The sequence below is a fragment of the Entelurus aequoreus genome, linkage group LG21 (assembly GCF_033978785.1).
Source record: "Entelurus aequoreus isolate RoL-2023_Sb linkage group LG21, RoL_Eaeq_v1.1, whole genome shotgun sequence".
NCBI lineage: Eukaryota > Metazoa > Chordata > Actinopteri > Syngnathiformes > Syngnathidae > Entelurus > Entelurus aequoreus.
Genome location: NC_084751.1, coordinates 8818178 through 8833340, shown reverse-complemented (window position 1 = coordinate 8833340; position 15163 = coordinate 8818178). Strand labels below are relative to the sequence as shown.

General features: G+C 42.8%; 1 protein-coding gene across 5 annotated transcripts in view; it reads right to left on the bottom strand.

The window, feature by feature from the left end:
• Positions 1-10725, bottom strand: part of rasgrf2a (Ras protein-specific guanine nucleotide-releasing factor 2a) — a 40989-nt gene extending 30264 nt beyond the window's left edge. For 4 of the 5 annotated variants that reach the window (XR_009823605.1, XM_062030748.1, XM_062030749.1 and 1 more), the window contains exons 1-2: positions 10223-10725; positions 5405-5511 (exon numbers count right to left, since the gene is read on the bottom strand). Coding sequence is in view for 3 of the 5 variants with exons in the window: in XM_062030748.1 (XP_061886732.1) it covers positions 5405-5511; positions 10223-10504 (389 nt within the window). In the remaining 2 variants the exon portion in view is untranslated. The remainder of the gene's footprint in view (positions 1-5404; positions 5512-10222) is intronic. The other variant, XM_062030752.1, reaches the window with a different exon arrangement.
• Positions 10726-15163: the final 4438 nt, after the last annotated feature.

Sequence of the window (15163 nt, the reverse complement as noted above, 5' to 3'; positions counted from 1 at the left end):
TTGGCAGAATACGAAGGCCTTCAAAATCATTTTGGTTGGGCTAGAAGAGACACAACCTTTGTTATCTCTGCTCTCACACATATTATTATTATGATGATTATTATTAATGTTGTCATAAAGTACCAGCCTGGAGAGAGAGTGAAGAAGGCGATGTCAACTTAACTTTCAGTTTCAATATCCCACAATCCTTAGCAAGCTAGGTTGAGATGGCTCAATTCATCCTCTCACACGCGGGTGTTGTTATTGTTTGTTTTGTACAATACTTTCTTTCAACCTCACTCTTAGTCCCCTCATCATGTTACACACCTACTAGGGCCAGTTTAGTGTTGCCAATCAGCCTAGTCCTTAGTCCCCTCATCATGTTACACACCTACTAGGGCCAGTTTAGTGTTGCCAATCAGCCTAGTCCTTAGTCCCCTCATCATGTTACACACCTACTAGGGCCAGTTTAGTGTTGCCAATCAGCCTAGTCCTTAGTCCTTAGTCCCCTCATCATGTTACACACCTACTAGGGCCAGTTTAGTGTTGCCAATCAGCCTAGTCCTTAGTCCTTAGTCACCTCATCATGTTACACACCTACTAGGGCCAGTTTAGTGTTGCCAATCAGCCTAGTCCTTAGTCCTTAGTCACCTCATCATGTTAGACACCTACTAGGGCCAGTTTAGTGTTGCCAATCAGCCTACTCCTTAGTCCTTAGTCACCTCATCATGTTAGACACCTACTAGGGCCAGTTTAGTGTTGCCAATCAGCCTAGTCCTTAGTCACCTCATCATGTTACACACCTACTAGGGCCAGTTTAGTGTTGCCAATCAGCCTAGTCCTTAGTCCTTAGTCACCTCATCATGTTACACACCTACTAGGGCCAGTTTAGTGTTGCCAATCAGCCTAGTCCTTAGTCCTTAGTCACCTCATCATGTTACACACCTACTAGGGCCAGTTTAGTGTTGCCAATCAGCCTAGTCCTTAGTCCCCTCGTCATGTTACACACCTACTAGGGCCAGTTTAGTGTTGCCAATCAGCCTACTCCTTAGTCCTTAGTCACCTCATCATGTTACACACCTACTAGGGCCAGTTTAGTGTTGCCAATCAGCCTACTCCTTAGTCCCCTCATCATGTTACACACCTACTAGGGCCAGTTTAGTGTTGCCAATCAGCCTAGTCCTTAGTCCTTAGTCACCTCATCATGTTACACACCTACTAGGGCCAGTTTAGTGTTGCCAATCAGCCTAGTCCTTAGTCCTTAGTCACCTCATCATGTTAGACACCTACTAGGGCCAGTTTAGTGTTGCCAATCAGCCTACTCCTTAGTCCTTAGTCACCTCATCATGTTACACACCTACTAGGGCCAGTTTAGTGTTGCCAATCAGCCTACTCCTTAGTCCTTAGTCACCTCATCATGTTACACACCTACTAGGGCCAGTTTAGTGTTGCCAATCAGCCTAGTCCTTAGTCACCTCATCATGTTACACACCTACTAGGGCCAGTTTAGTGTTGCCAATCAGCCTAGTCCTTAGTCCTTAGTCACCTCATCATGTTACACACCTACTAGGGCCAGTTTAGTGTTGCCAATCAGCCTAGTCCTTAGTCCTTAGTCACCTCATCATGTTACACACCTACTAGGGCCAGTTTAGTGTTGCCAATCAGCCTAGTCCTTAGTCCTTATTCACCTCATCATGTTACACACCTACTAGGGCCAGTTTAGTGTTGCCAATCAGCCTAGTCCTTAGTCCTTAGTCACCTCATCATGTTAGACACCTACTAGGGCCAGTTTAGTGTTGCCAATCAGCCTAGTCCTTAGTCCTTAGTCACCTCATCATGTTAGACACCTACTAGGGCCAGTTTAGTGTTGCCAATAAGCCTAGTCCTTAGTCCTTAGTCACCTCATCACGTTACACACCTACTAGGGCCAGTTTAGTGTTGCCAATCAGCCTAGTCCTTAGTCCTTAGTCACCTCATCATGTTACACACCTACTAGGGCCAGTTTAGTGTTGCCAATCAGCCTAGTCCTTAGTCCCCTCATCATGTTACACACCTACTAGGGCCAGTTTAGTGTTGCCAATCAGCCTAGTCCTTAGTCCCCTCATCATGTTACACACCTACTAGGGCCAGTTTAGTGTTGCCAATCAGCCTAGTCCTTAGTCCTTAGTCCCCTCATCATGTTACACACCTACTAGGGCCAGTTTAGTGTTGCCAATCAGCCTAGTCCTTAGTCCTTAGTCACCTCATCATGTTAGACACCTACTAGGGCCAGTTTAGTGTTGCCAATCAGCCTAGTCCTTAGTCCTTAGTCCCCTCATCATGTTACACACCTACTAGGGCCAGTTTAGTGTTGCCAATCAGCCTAGTCCTTAGTCCTTAGTCACCTCATCATGTTAGACACCTACTAGGGCCAGTTTAGTGTTGCCAATCAGCCTACTCCTTAGTCCTTAGTCACCTCATCATGTTACACACCTACTAGGGCCAGTTTAGTGTTGCCAATCAGCCTAGTCCTTAGTCACCTCATCATGTTACACACCTACTAGGGCCAGTTTAGTGTTGCCAATCAGCCTAGTCCTTAGTCCTTAGTCACCTCATCATGTTACACACCTACTAGGGCCAGTTTAGTGTTGCCAATCAGCCTACTCCTTAGTCCTTAGTCACCTCATCATGTTACACACCTACTAGGGCCAGTTTAGTGTTGCCAATCAGCCTACTCCTTAGTCCTTAGTCACCTCATCATGTTACACACCTACTAGGGCCAGTTTAGTGTTGCCAATCAGCCTAGTCCTTAGTCACCTCATCATGTTACACACCTACTAGGGCCAGTTTAGTGTTGCCAATCAGCCTAGTCCTTAGTCCTTAGTCACCTCATCATGTTACACACCTACTAGGGCCAGTTTAGTGTTGCCAATCAGCCTAGTCCTTAGTCCTTAGTCACCTCATCATGTTACACACCTACTAGGGCCAGTTTAGTGTTGCCAATCAGCCTAGTCCTTAGTCCTTATTCACCTCATCATGTTACACACCTACTAGGGCCAGTTTAGTGTTGCCAATCAGCCTAGTCCTTAGTCCTTAGTCACCTCATCAAGTTAGACACCTACTAGGGCCAGTTTAGTGTTGCCAATCAGCCTAGTCCTTAGTCCTTAGTCACCTCATCATGTTAGACACCTACTAGGGCCAGTTTAGTGTTGCCAATAAGCCTAGTCCTTAGTCCTTAGTCACCTCATCACGTTACACACCTACTAGGGCCAGTTTAGTGTTGCCAATCAGCCTAGTCCTTAGTCCTTAGTCACCTCATCATGTTACACACCTACTAGGGCCAGTTTAGTGTTGCCAATCAGCCTAGTCCTTAGTCCCCTCATCATGTTACACACCTACTAGGGCCAGTTTAGTGTTGCCAATCAGCCTAGTCCTTAGTCCCCTCATCATGTTACACACCTACTAGGGCCAGTTTAGTGTTGCCAATCAGCCTAGTCCTTAGTCCCCTCATCATGTTACACACCTACTAGGGCCAGTTTAGTGTTGCCAATCAGCCTAGTCCTTAGTCCTTAGTCACCTCATCATGTCAGACACCTACTAGGGCCAGTTTAGTGTTGCCAATCAGCCTACTCCTTAGTCCTTAGTCACCTCATCATGTTACACACCTACTAGGGCCAGTTTAGTGTTGCCAATCAGCCTAGTCCTTAGTCACCTCATCATGTTACACACCTACTAGGGCCAGTTTAGTGTTGCCAATCAGCCTAGTCCTTAGTCCTTAGTCACCTCATCATGTTACACACCTACTAGGGCCAGTTTAGTGTTGCCAATCAGCCTAGTCCTTAGTCCTTAGTCACCTCATCATGTTACACACCTACTAGGGCCAGTTTAGTGTTGCCAATCAGCCTAGTCCTTAGTCCTTATTCACCTCATCATGTTACACACCTACTAGGGCCAGTTTAGTGTTGCCAATCAGCCTAGTCCTTAGTCCTTAGTCACCTCATCATGTTAGACACCTACTAGGGCCAGTTTAGTGTTGCCAATCAGCCTAGTCCTTAGTCCTTAGTCACCTCATCACGTTACACACCTACTAGGGCCAGTTTAGTGTTGCCAATCAGCCTAGTCCTTAGTCCTTAGTCACCTCATCATGTTACACACCTACTAGGGCCAGTTTAGTGTTGCCAATCAGCCTAGCCCTTAGTCCCCTCATCATGTTACACACCTACTAGGGCCAGTTTAGTGTTGCCAATCAGCCTAGTCCTTAGTCCCCTCATCATGTTACACACCTACTAGGGCCAGTTTAGTGTTGCCAATCAGCCTAGTCCTTAGTCCTTAGTCCCCTCATCATGTTACACACCTACTAGGGCCAGTTTAGTGTTGCCAATCAGCCTAGTCCTTAGTCACCTCATCATGTTAGACACCTACTAGGGCCAGTTTAGTGTTGCCAATCAGCCTACTCCTTAGTCCTTAGTCACCTCATCATGTTACACACCTACTAGGGCCAGTTTAGTGTTGCCAATCAGCCTAGTCCTTAGTCACCTCATCATGTTACACACCTACTAGGGCCAGTTTAGTGTTGCCAATCAGCCTAGTCCTTAGTCCTTAGTCACCTCATCATGTTACACACCTACTAGGGCCAGTTTAGTGTTGCCAATCAGCCTAGTCCTTAGTCCTTAGTCACCTCATCATGTTACACACCTACTAGGGCCAGTTTAGTGTTGCCAATCAGCCTAGTCCTTAGTCCTTATTCACCTCATCATGTTACACACCTACTAGGGCCAGTTTAGTGTTGCCAATCAGCCTAGTCCTTAGTCCTTAGTCACCTCATCATGTTAGACACCTACTAGGGCCAGTTTAGTGTTGCCAATCAGCCTAGTCCTTAGTCCTTAGTCACCTCATCATGTTAGACACCTACTAGGGCCAGTTTAGTGTTGCCAATCAGCCTAGTCCTTAGTCCTTAGTCACCTCATCATGTTAGACACCTACTAGGGCCAGTTTAGTGTTGCCAATAAGCCTAGTCCTTAGTCCTTAGTCACCTCATCATGTTAGACACCTACTAGGGCCAGTTTAGTGTTGCCAATCAGCCTAGTCCTTAGTCCTTAGTCACCTCATCATGTTAGACACCTACTAGGGCCAGTTTAGTGTTGCCAATCAGCCTAGTCCTTAGTCCTTAGTCACCTCATCATGTTAGACACCTACTAGGGCCAGTTTAGTGTTGCCAATCAGCCTAGTCCTCAGTCCTTAGTCACCTCATCACGTTACACACCTACTAGGGCCAGTTTAGTGTTGCCAATCAGCCTAGTCCGAGGTGAACGGGAGCCGGAGAGAACATGCAAACGCCACACAAAAAGCCCCGGAATCGAACCCGGCAAGCGCTAACCACTGCGCCATCGTGCTGCCTCCAGCTGATGGTGTTTGACATGTGAAGTCTTGTGTGGGTGTGTGTCACCTGGCCTGCTGGATGCACTCCACCCACTCGGCACAGTCCGACTCCTCCTCAGTGCGCAGCTCAAGAGGTTTCTGACCGTCATGGCCGAACACAACCAGGAAGTAGTGCTGCAGAGATACACAGGTCATGTGACAACATGCTGACTTCAACAACTACTTCCTGTATCACACCTGACTTCCTGTACTACACCTCAATTCCTGTATCACACCTGACTTCCTGTACCACACCTGACTTCCTCCACCACATTCACTTCCTGTATCAAACCTGTCTTCCTGTATCACACCTGACTTCCTGTACCACACCTGACTTTCTGTATCACACCTGACTTTCTGTATCACACATTACTTCTTGTACCACACATTACTTCCTGTACTACATTCACTTCCTGTATCACACCAGACTTCCTGTATCACACCTGACTTCCTGTATCACACATTACTTTCTGTATCACACATTACTTCCTGTACCACATTCACTTCCTGTATCACACCTGACTTCCTGTATCACACCTGACTTCCTGTACCACACCTGACTTCCTGTACCACACCTGACTTTCTGTATCACACATTACTTCTTGTACCACACATTACTTCCTGTACTACATTCACTTCCTGTATCACACCAGACTTCCTGTATCACACCTGACTTCCTGTATCACACATTACTTTCTGTATCACACATTACTTCCTGTACCACATTCACTTCCTGTATCACACCTGACTTCCTGTATCACACCTGACTTCCTGTACCACACCTGACTTTCTGTATCATACCTGACTTTCTGTATCACACATTACTTCTTGTACCACACATTACTTCCTGTACTACATTCACTTCCTGTATCACACCAGACTTCCTGTATCACACCTGACTTCCTGTATCACACCTGACTTTCTGTATCACACATTACTTCCTGTACCACATTCACTTCCTGTATCACACCTGACTTCCTGTATCACACATTACTTCCTGTACCACATTCACTTCCTGTATCACACCTGACTTTCTGTATCACACCTGACTTTCTGTATCACACCTGACTTCCTGTATCACACATTACTTCCTGTACCACATTCACTTCCTGTATCACACCTGACTTCCTGTATCACACCTGACTTCCTTTTTCACACCTGACTTCCTTTATCGCACCTGACTTCCTGTATCACACCTGACTTCCCGTATCACACCTGACTTCCTGTATCACACCTGATTTCCTGTATCACACCTGACTTCCTGTACCACATTCACTTCCTGTATCACACCTGACTTCCTGTACCACACCTGACTTCCTGTATCACACCTGACTTCCTGTACCACACCTGATGTCCTGTATCACATTCACTTCCTGTGTATCACACCTGACTTCCTGTACCACATTCACTTCCTGTATCACACCTGACTTCCTGTATCACACCTGACTTCCTGTATCACACCTGCTGTCCTGTACCACATTCACTTCCTGTACCACACCTGACTTCCTGTACCACACCTGACGTCCTGTACCACATTCACTTCCTGTACCACACCTGACTTCCTGTACCACACCTGACGTCCTGTACCACATCCACTTCCTGTACCACACCTGATGTCCTGTACCACATTCACTTCCTGTACCACACCTGACTTCCTGTATCACACCTGACGTCCTGTACCACATCCACTTCCTGTACCACACCTGATGTCCTGTACCACATTCACTTCCTGTATATCACACCTGACTTCCTGTACCACACCTGACTTACTGTACCACATTCACTTCCTGTATCACACCTAAAATTCCTGTATCACACCTGACTTCCTGTATCACACCTGACTTCCTGTACCACACCTGATGTCCTGTACCACATTCACTTCCTGTACCACACCTGATGTCCTGTACCACATTCATTTCCTGTATATCACACCTGACTTCCTGTACCACACCTGACTTACGGTACCACATTCACTTCCTGTATCACACCTAAAATTCCTGTATCACACCTGACTTCCTGTATCACACCTGACTTCCTGTACCACACCTGATGTCCTGTACCACATTCACTTCCTGTACCACACCTGATGTCCTGTACCACATTCACTTCCTGTATATCACACCTGACTTCCTGTACCACACCTGACTTACGGTACCACATTCACTTCCTGTACCACACCTAAAATTCCTGTATCACACCTGACTTCCTGTATCACACCTGACTTCCTGTATCACACCTGACTTACTGTACCACGCCTGACTTCCAGTATCACACCTGACTTCCTGTATTACACCTGACCTAATATATCACACAATCACTTCCTGTACCACACCTGACTTCCTGTAACACACCTGACTTCCTGTACCACACCTGACTTCCTGTACCACACCTGACTTCCTATATCACTCCTGACTTCTTGTACCACAATCACTTCCTGTATCACAGCTGATTTCCTGTATCACAGCTGACTTCCTGTATCAGAGCTGACTTCCTGTATCACACCTGACTTCCTGTATCACAGCTGACTTCCTGTATTACACCTGACCTAATATATCACACAATCACTTCCTGTACCACACCTGACTTGCTGTAACACAATCACTTCCTGTACCACACCTGACTTCCTGTATCACACCTGACTTCCTGTACCACACCTGACTTCCTGTACCACACCTGACTTCCTGTATCACACCTGACTTCCTGTACCACACCTGACTTCCTGTATCACACCTGACTTCCTGTACCACACCTGACTTACTGTACCACGCCTGACTTCCAGTATCACACCTGACTTCCTGTATTACACCTGACCTAATATATCACACAATCACTTCCTGTACCACACCTGACTTCCTGTACCACACCTGACTTCCTATATCACTCCTGACTTCTTGTACCACAATCACTTCCTGTATCACACCTGATTTCCTGTATCACAGCTGACTTCCTGTATCACAGCTGACTTCCTGTATTACACCTGACCTAATATATCACACAATCACTTCCTGTACCACACCTGACTTCCTGTAACACAATCACTTCCTGTACCACACCTGACTTCCTGTATCACACCTGACTTCCTGTACCACACCTGACTTCCTGTACCACACCTGACTTCCTATATCACTCCTGACTTCTTGTACCACAATCACTTCCTGTACCACACCTGACTTCCTGTATCACAGCTGACTTCCTGTATCACACCTGACTTCCTGTATCACAGCTGACTTCCTGTATTACACCTGACCTAATATATCACACAATCACTTCCTGTACCACACCTGACTTCCTGTAACACAATCACTTCCTGTACCACACCTGACTTCCTTTAACACAATCACTTCCTGTACCACACCTGACTTCCTATATCACTCCTGACTTCTTGTACCACAATCACTTCCTGTACCACACCTGACTTCCTGTATCACAGCTGACTTCCTGTATCAGAGCTGACTTCCTGTATCACACCTGACTTCCTGTATCACAGCTGACTTCCTGTATTACACCTGACCTAATATATCACACAATCACTTCCTGTACCACACCTGACTTCCTGTACCACACCTGACTTCCTATATCACTCCTGACTTCTTGTACCACAATCACTTCCTGTATCACACCTGACTTCCTGTACCACAGCTGACTTCCTGTATTACACCTGACTTCCTGTATCACACCTGACTTCATGTACCACACCTGACTTCCTGTACCACACATGACTTCCTGTATTACACCTGACTTCCTGTACCACACATGACTTCCTGTATTACACCTGACTTCCTGTACCACACATGACTTCCTGTATCACAGCTGACTTCCTGATGGACATCATTCAGGTGCAAGAGTGCTAACAGAGGTTGTTGTCGTGCTCACGCCGCGGTGTCAAAACGTGTTAGGATCCACGAAGGCCGCGTGTTCGATTCCCCGCAGCACCTGATTATGTCAGTCACATGACTTCTTGTGACAGCTTCTCAGACGCTCGCAGCAAAGTGACAACAATGTCGACAACGTGGCGACACGCACACGCCACTTCCTGAACGCCACCGAGACTTCCATCACCCTTTTTCTGCTGACGCTGCACTTCAAACACAGCAAACACATTCCCCCACATGCACACCGAGTCTATCAACCCTATGCTCTGTAGCACACATGTCAACGTAACATTAGCAAACGTACAACTTTGCAACACTTTCAGGCATGTTGTGTGCACGACCACAGTCAAATAATCAGGAGACACTTGCTAGCGTGTGCCAGCATCAGACCAGCAGGAGGCTTAAAGGCTTGTGTGTGTGTGTGTGTGTGTGTGTGTGTGTGTGTGTGTGTGTGTGTGTGTGTGGTGCTTACATAACAACAAGGCTTGTACAGCTCCTTTGCTCCGCTAATGCGGCTTCCCTGGCAGCCGGCTGGATTTAAGCTGGAGGACAACAATGACACACACACACACACACACACACACACACACACACACACACACACACACACACACACACACACACACACACACACACACACACACACACACACACAGTGTCTACAGGCCACGCCCCTTTTCTAAGCTGACGTCTGACAACAATTTGCTCCAAGTCTGGAAACAAGTCACGTGACACTAATGAGTCTGTAACAACAACAACTTGGTAACTGCTCCATACGGACACCACAAACAGGAAGTGAACTTTAGAAGAGCTTCCGGTCCTCTGGGAGGTCAGAGGTCACCACTTTAGTCTCTAAGTAGTGCTTTCACGTCAACTACAACGTGACGTCACTTCCTTCCCACACCCCTGCACAAAGTTGCAAACATAAAGAGTGGATGACGTCACCAACGGCAATGAGGGGGGGGGGGACCCACCTGCTGCTTGTCGGGAGTTTCTCTGCTGCTCAGTGACGTCACCTTGGCGGCGGGGGCGCGCTCGCACGTGCAGCCCTCCAGCAGGTACATGCCCGAGGGTCGCGCGCTCTGCTCGCCCTCGAAGTAGAAGAGAACGTTCTGGAAGAGCGCGAAGAACTTGTCGGTCCAGCGGCTGTTCTCCGCGCTCTTCTTGCTCAGGAAGCCGCGCTTGGCGCCCTCCTTTCGCGCCACCAGCGACAGGTGGAGCGCGTGGCCCTCGTTGTAGCGCACGCTCTTCTGCATGTCCACGGGGATGCGTCCTCCCGCGGGGCTCCTGCGCGCGTCACAGCCCGCGCGCGCCCGGGGACAGAGGCGCGCCGCGGGGACGGCGCGTCATGGCTCCGTTCGCGGGTCAACTAATCCGGGTTTTTGGCGCGGGACAGAAAGTTTCCCGCGCCTTGGGTCTTCCCTAAGACGGAGGACAGGAAGTTAGGAGGGCGCTGAGGATGAGGATGAGGATGAGGATGACGCCAATGATGTTCGCGGCGTGGAGCGCTAATCGGCTTTCAAATCCACTTAAAGGCACAGCAGCACGCGTGGGCGCGTGCCAAGGAGGAGGAGGAGGACAGGTGAGGACGGGCGCGCAATCAAAGGCGGGCTGCGGTGTCATGGTCCGTCCATCCATCCATTTTCCTACCGTTTGTCCTTCTCGGAGGCGGAGCCTAACCCAACTGTTTTATCTCAGACTCTTTGTATGCAGCTTCTTTTGTTTCTTAATTGCAAAAACTTTTTTTTGACAATGACTTTTTAGCATTGAAAATGTGCAAAATGAATGTTTTTTTACATCAAATTATGCTGACAATGTTTATAAAATACATCCATTCATTTTCCTCCGCTTATCTGAGGTCGGGTCACGGGGGCAGCAGCCTAAGCAGAGAAGCCTAGACTTCCCTCTCCCCAGCCACTTCATCCAGCTCCTCCAGGGGGATCCCCGAAACGTGTCCTGGGTCTTCCCCGTGGCCTCCTGCCGGTCCAGCCATCCATCCATTTTCTACCGTTTGTCCTTCTCGGAGGCGGAGCCTATCCCAACTGTTTTATCTCAGACTCTTTGTATGCCGCTTCTTTTGTTTCTTTATTACAAAAACTCTTTTTTGACACTGAATTTTTAGCATTCAAAATGTGCAAAATTAATGTTTTTTTTTACATCAAATTATGCTGACAATGTTTATAAAATGCATCCATCCAACCATCCATTTTCTACTGTTTGTCCTTCTCGGAGGCGGAGCCTATCCCAACTGTTTTATCTCAGACTCTTTGTATGCAGCTTCTTTTGTTTCTTTATTACAAAAACTCTTTTTTGACACTGAATTTTTAGCATTCAAAATGTGTAAAATTAATGGTTTTTTTTACATCAAATTATGCTGACAATGTTTATAAAATGCATCCAACCAGCCATTCATTTTCCTCCGCTTATCCGATGTCAGGTCGCGGGGGAAGCAGCCTAAGCAGAGAAGCCCAGACTTCCCTCTCCCCAGCCACTTCATCCAGCTCCTCCAGGGGGATCCCCAAAATTAATATGGGGGTTATTTTGGGTATTTCTTTACAAAAACTTTTTTAATGCAGAAAAATTCAGTGCAGAAAATTTTGTTGAAGCAACCAATATTTCTGCAGTTTTTTTTTGTTTTTTTTACACATAATTAATTTACACTAAATTTTATAACCCTGTTTAAATTAACTGCATTTTAACGAATTCCTTCATTCAATCAAATTCACAGTATAGTTTGATGTGGGGAAAAAATAATTTCACAAAATTTAAACAAAAAAATCAGATACATAAATTCAGTGTCAAAAAAACCTTTCGTAATAAAGACACTAATTAATATGGAGGTTAATTTGGGTCTTTTTTTACAAAAACTTTTTTAATGCAGAAAAATTCAGTGCAGAAACTTTTGTTGAAGCAACCAATATTTCAACCAATATTTATGAACTGTTTTTTTTAATTTACACATAATTTACACTATATTTTATAACACTGTTTTAATTAACTGCATTTCAACCAATTTCATTATTCAATCAAATTAACAGTATAATTTGATGTAGGGAAAAAAAATAATTTCACAAAATTGAAACAAAAAAATCTGATACATAAATTATTTCGTAATAAAGACACTAATTAATATGGGGGTTAATTTGGGTCTTTTTTTACAAAAACTTTTTTAATGCAGAAAAATTCCGAGCAGAAACTTTTGTTGAAGCAACCAATATTTATGCACTCCTTTTTTTTTATACACAATTTACACAAAATGTAATAACACTGTTTTAACTAACTGCATTTCAACTAATTTCTTCATTCAATCAAATTAACAGTATAATTTGATGTAGGGAAAAAAATAATTTCACAAAATTTAAACACAAAAAAATCCGATACATAAATTATTTCGTAATAAAGACAATAATTAATATGGGGGTTATTTTGGGTATTTCTTTACAAAAACTTTTTTAATGCAGAAAAATTCAGTGCAGAAAATTTTGTTGAAGCAACCAATATTTATGCACTACTTTTTGTTTTTTTAACACAATTAATTTACACTAAATTGTATAACCCTGTTTAAATTAACTGCATTTTAACCAATTTCTTTATTCAATCAAATTCACAGTATAGTTTGATGTAGGAAAAAAAATCATTTAACAAAATTTAAACAAAAAAATCAGATACATAAATTCAGTGTCAAAAAAAGCTTTCGTAATAAAGACACTAATTAATATGGAGGTTAATTTGGGTCTTTTTTTACAAAAACTTTTTTAATGCAGAAAAATTCAGTGCAGAAACTTTTGTTGAAGCAACCAATATTTATGCACTACTTTTTTTTTATACACAATTTACACAAAATGTAATAACACTGTTTTAACTAACTGCATTTCAACCAATTTCATCATTCAATCAAATTAACAGTATAGTTTGATGTAGGAAAAAAAATCATTTCACAAAATTTAAACACAAAAAATCAGATACATAAATGATTTCGTAATAAAGACACTAATTAATATGGGGGTTATTTTGGGTCTTTTTTTACAAAAACTTTTTCAATGCAGAAAAATTCAGAGCAGAAAATTTTGTTGAAGCAACCAATATTTCTGCACTGTTTTTTGTTTTTTTAACACAATTAATTTACACTAAATTGTATAACTCTGTTTAAATTAACTGCATTTTAACCAATTTCTTTATTCAATCAAATTCACAGTATAGTTTGATGTAGGAAAAAAAATCATTTCACAAAATTTAAACAAAAAAATCAGACATAAATTCAGTGTCAAAAAAGCTTTCGTAATAAAGACACTAATTAATATGGAGGTTAATTTGGGTCTTTTTTTACAAAAACTTTTTTGATGCAGAAAAATTCAGTGCAGAAACTTTTGTTGAAGCAACCAATATTTCAACCAATATTTATGTTTTTTTTTTATTTACACATAATTAACACAAAATTTTATAACACTGTTTTAACTAACTGCATTTCAACCAATTTAATTATTCAATCAAATTAACAGTATAATTTGATGTAGGGAAAAAAATAATTTCACAAAATTTAAACACAAAAAAATCCAATACATAAATTATTTCGTAATAAAGACAATAATTAATATGGGAGTTATTTTGGGTATTTTTTTACAAAAACTTTTTTAGTGCAGAAAAATTCAGTGCAGAAAATTTTGTTGAAGCAACCAATATTTATGCACTGTTTGGTGTTTTTTTTTAACACAATTAATTTACACTAAATTGTATAACCCTGTTTTAATTAACTGCATTTTAACCAATTTCTTTATTCAATCAAATTCACAGTATAGTTTGATGTAGGAAAAAAAATAATTTCACAAAATTTAAACAAAAAAATCAGATACATAAATTCAGTGTCAAAAAAACTTTCGTAATAAAGACACTAATTAATATGGAGGTTAATTTGGGTCTTATTTACAAAAACTTTTTTCATGCAGAAAAATTCAGTGCAGAAACTTTTGTTGAAGCAACCAATATTTATGCACTGTTTTTTTTTTTTTACACAATTAATCTACACTTAATTTTAAAACATTGTTTTAACTAACTGCATTTTTAACCAATTTTTTAAATTCAAATTATCAGCATAATTCAGTTGACAAAATTAAAAAAAAAAAGTTTGTATTTGAATTTTGTGAACTGACTTTTTTAACATCAAATTATTCTAATAATTTCATTAATGACATTGTTTTTAAATACAAGCAAAGCTGCGGGCCTCGCCCTCCTAAGCCCTAACGAGGTTCACGCATGACGTCATGTCACTGAAATGGTTTACACTTAATTTTTAAACAAAACAAAACATTTTTATTCAACGAAATTCCATATTGGTTCCAAAAGTCAACAAACTAAAAAAATGGAACTGGAAAAGCATCAGTGGACACTTCATTAGGCACACCATTATATGCATCACCTATTTATTTACCTTTACGACAATAAAAAAAACACTTGATAAAATGACAATATTGATAATAGTCAGTCAACTTTGGAGGTGGTGTCCCTAATCAAGTGTCCACTGCGTGATGCTTTTTCTGAAACTCTTCCAGCCTGGGAGGACAAACAGATGTTGCAGTGTGTGTGTAAACAGATGTTGCAGTGTGCGTGCGTGTGTGTGTGTTCTTGTATTTCTACCCTTCTGGAGACATGAAGGAAAAGTATCTTCCATATGAGGAGGTGTGAACAAGTGATGACATAAATCAGGGTCCCAATAACATTGCATCTAATAGACAATGTCTCATTTGCACCCCTAGTGGTCAAAATGAGGGTGGTCCCAAAAAGGAGAAAGTTTTCTAATTGACTGTGTGTCGCTTTTAAAAGTGCTCCCCCTTCTGTCAACATATGTAATAAGTGTGTAAGAAATTTAAATGCGCCCCCTTTGGCCAAAATGTATTAAAAAAAATAAAAATAAATATGTA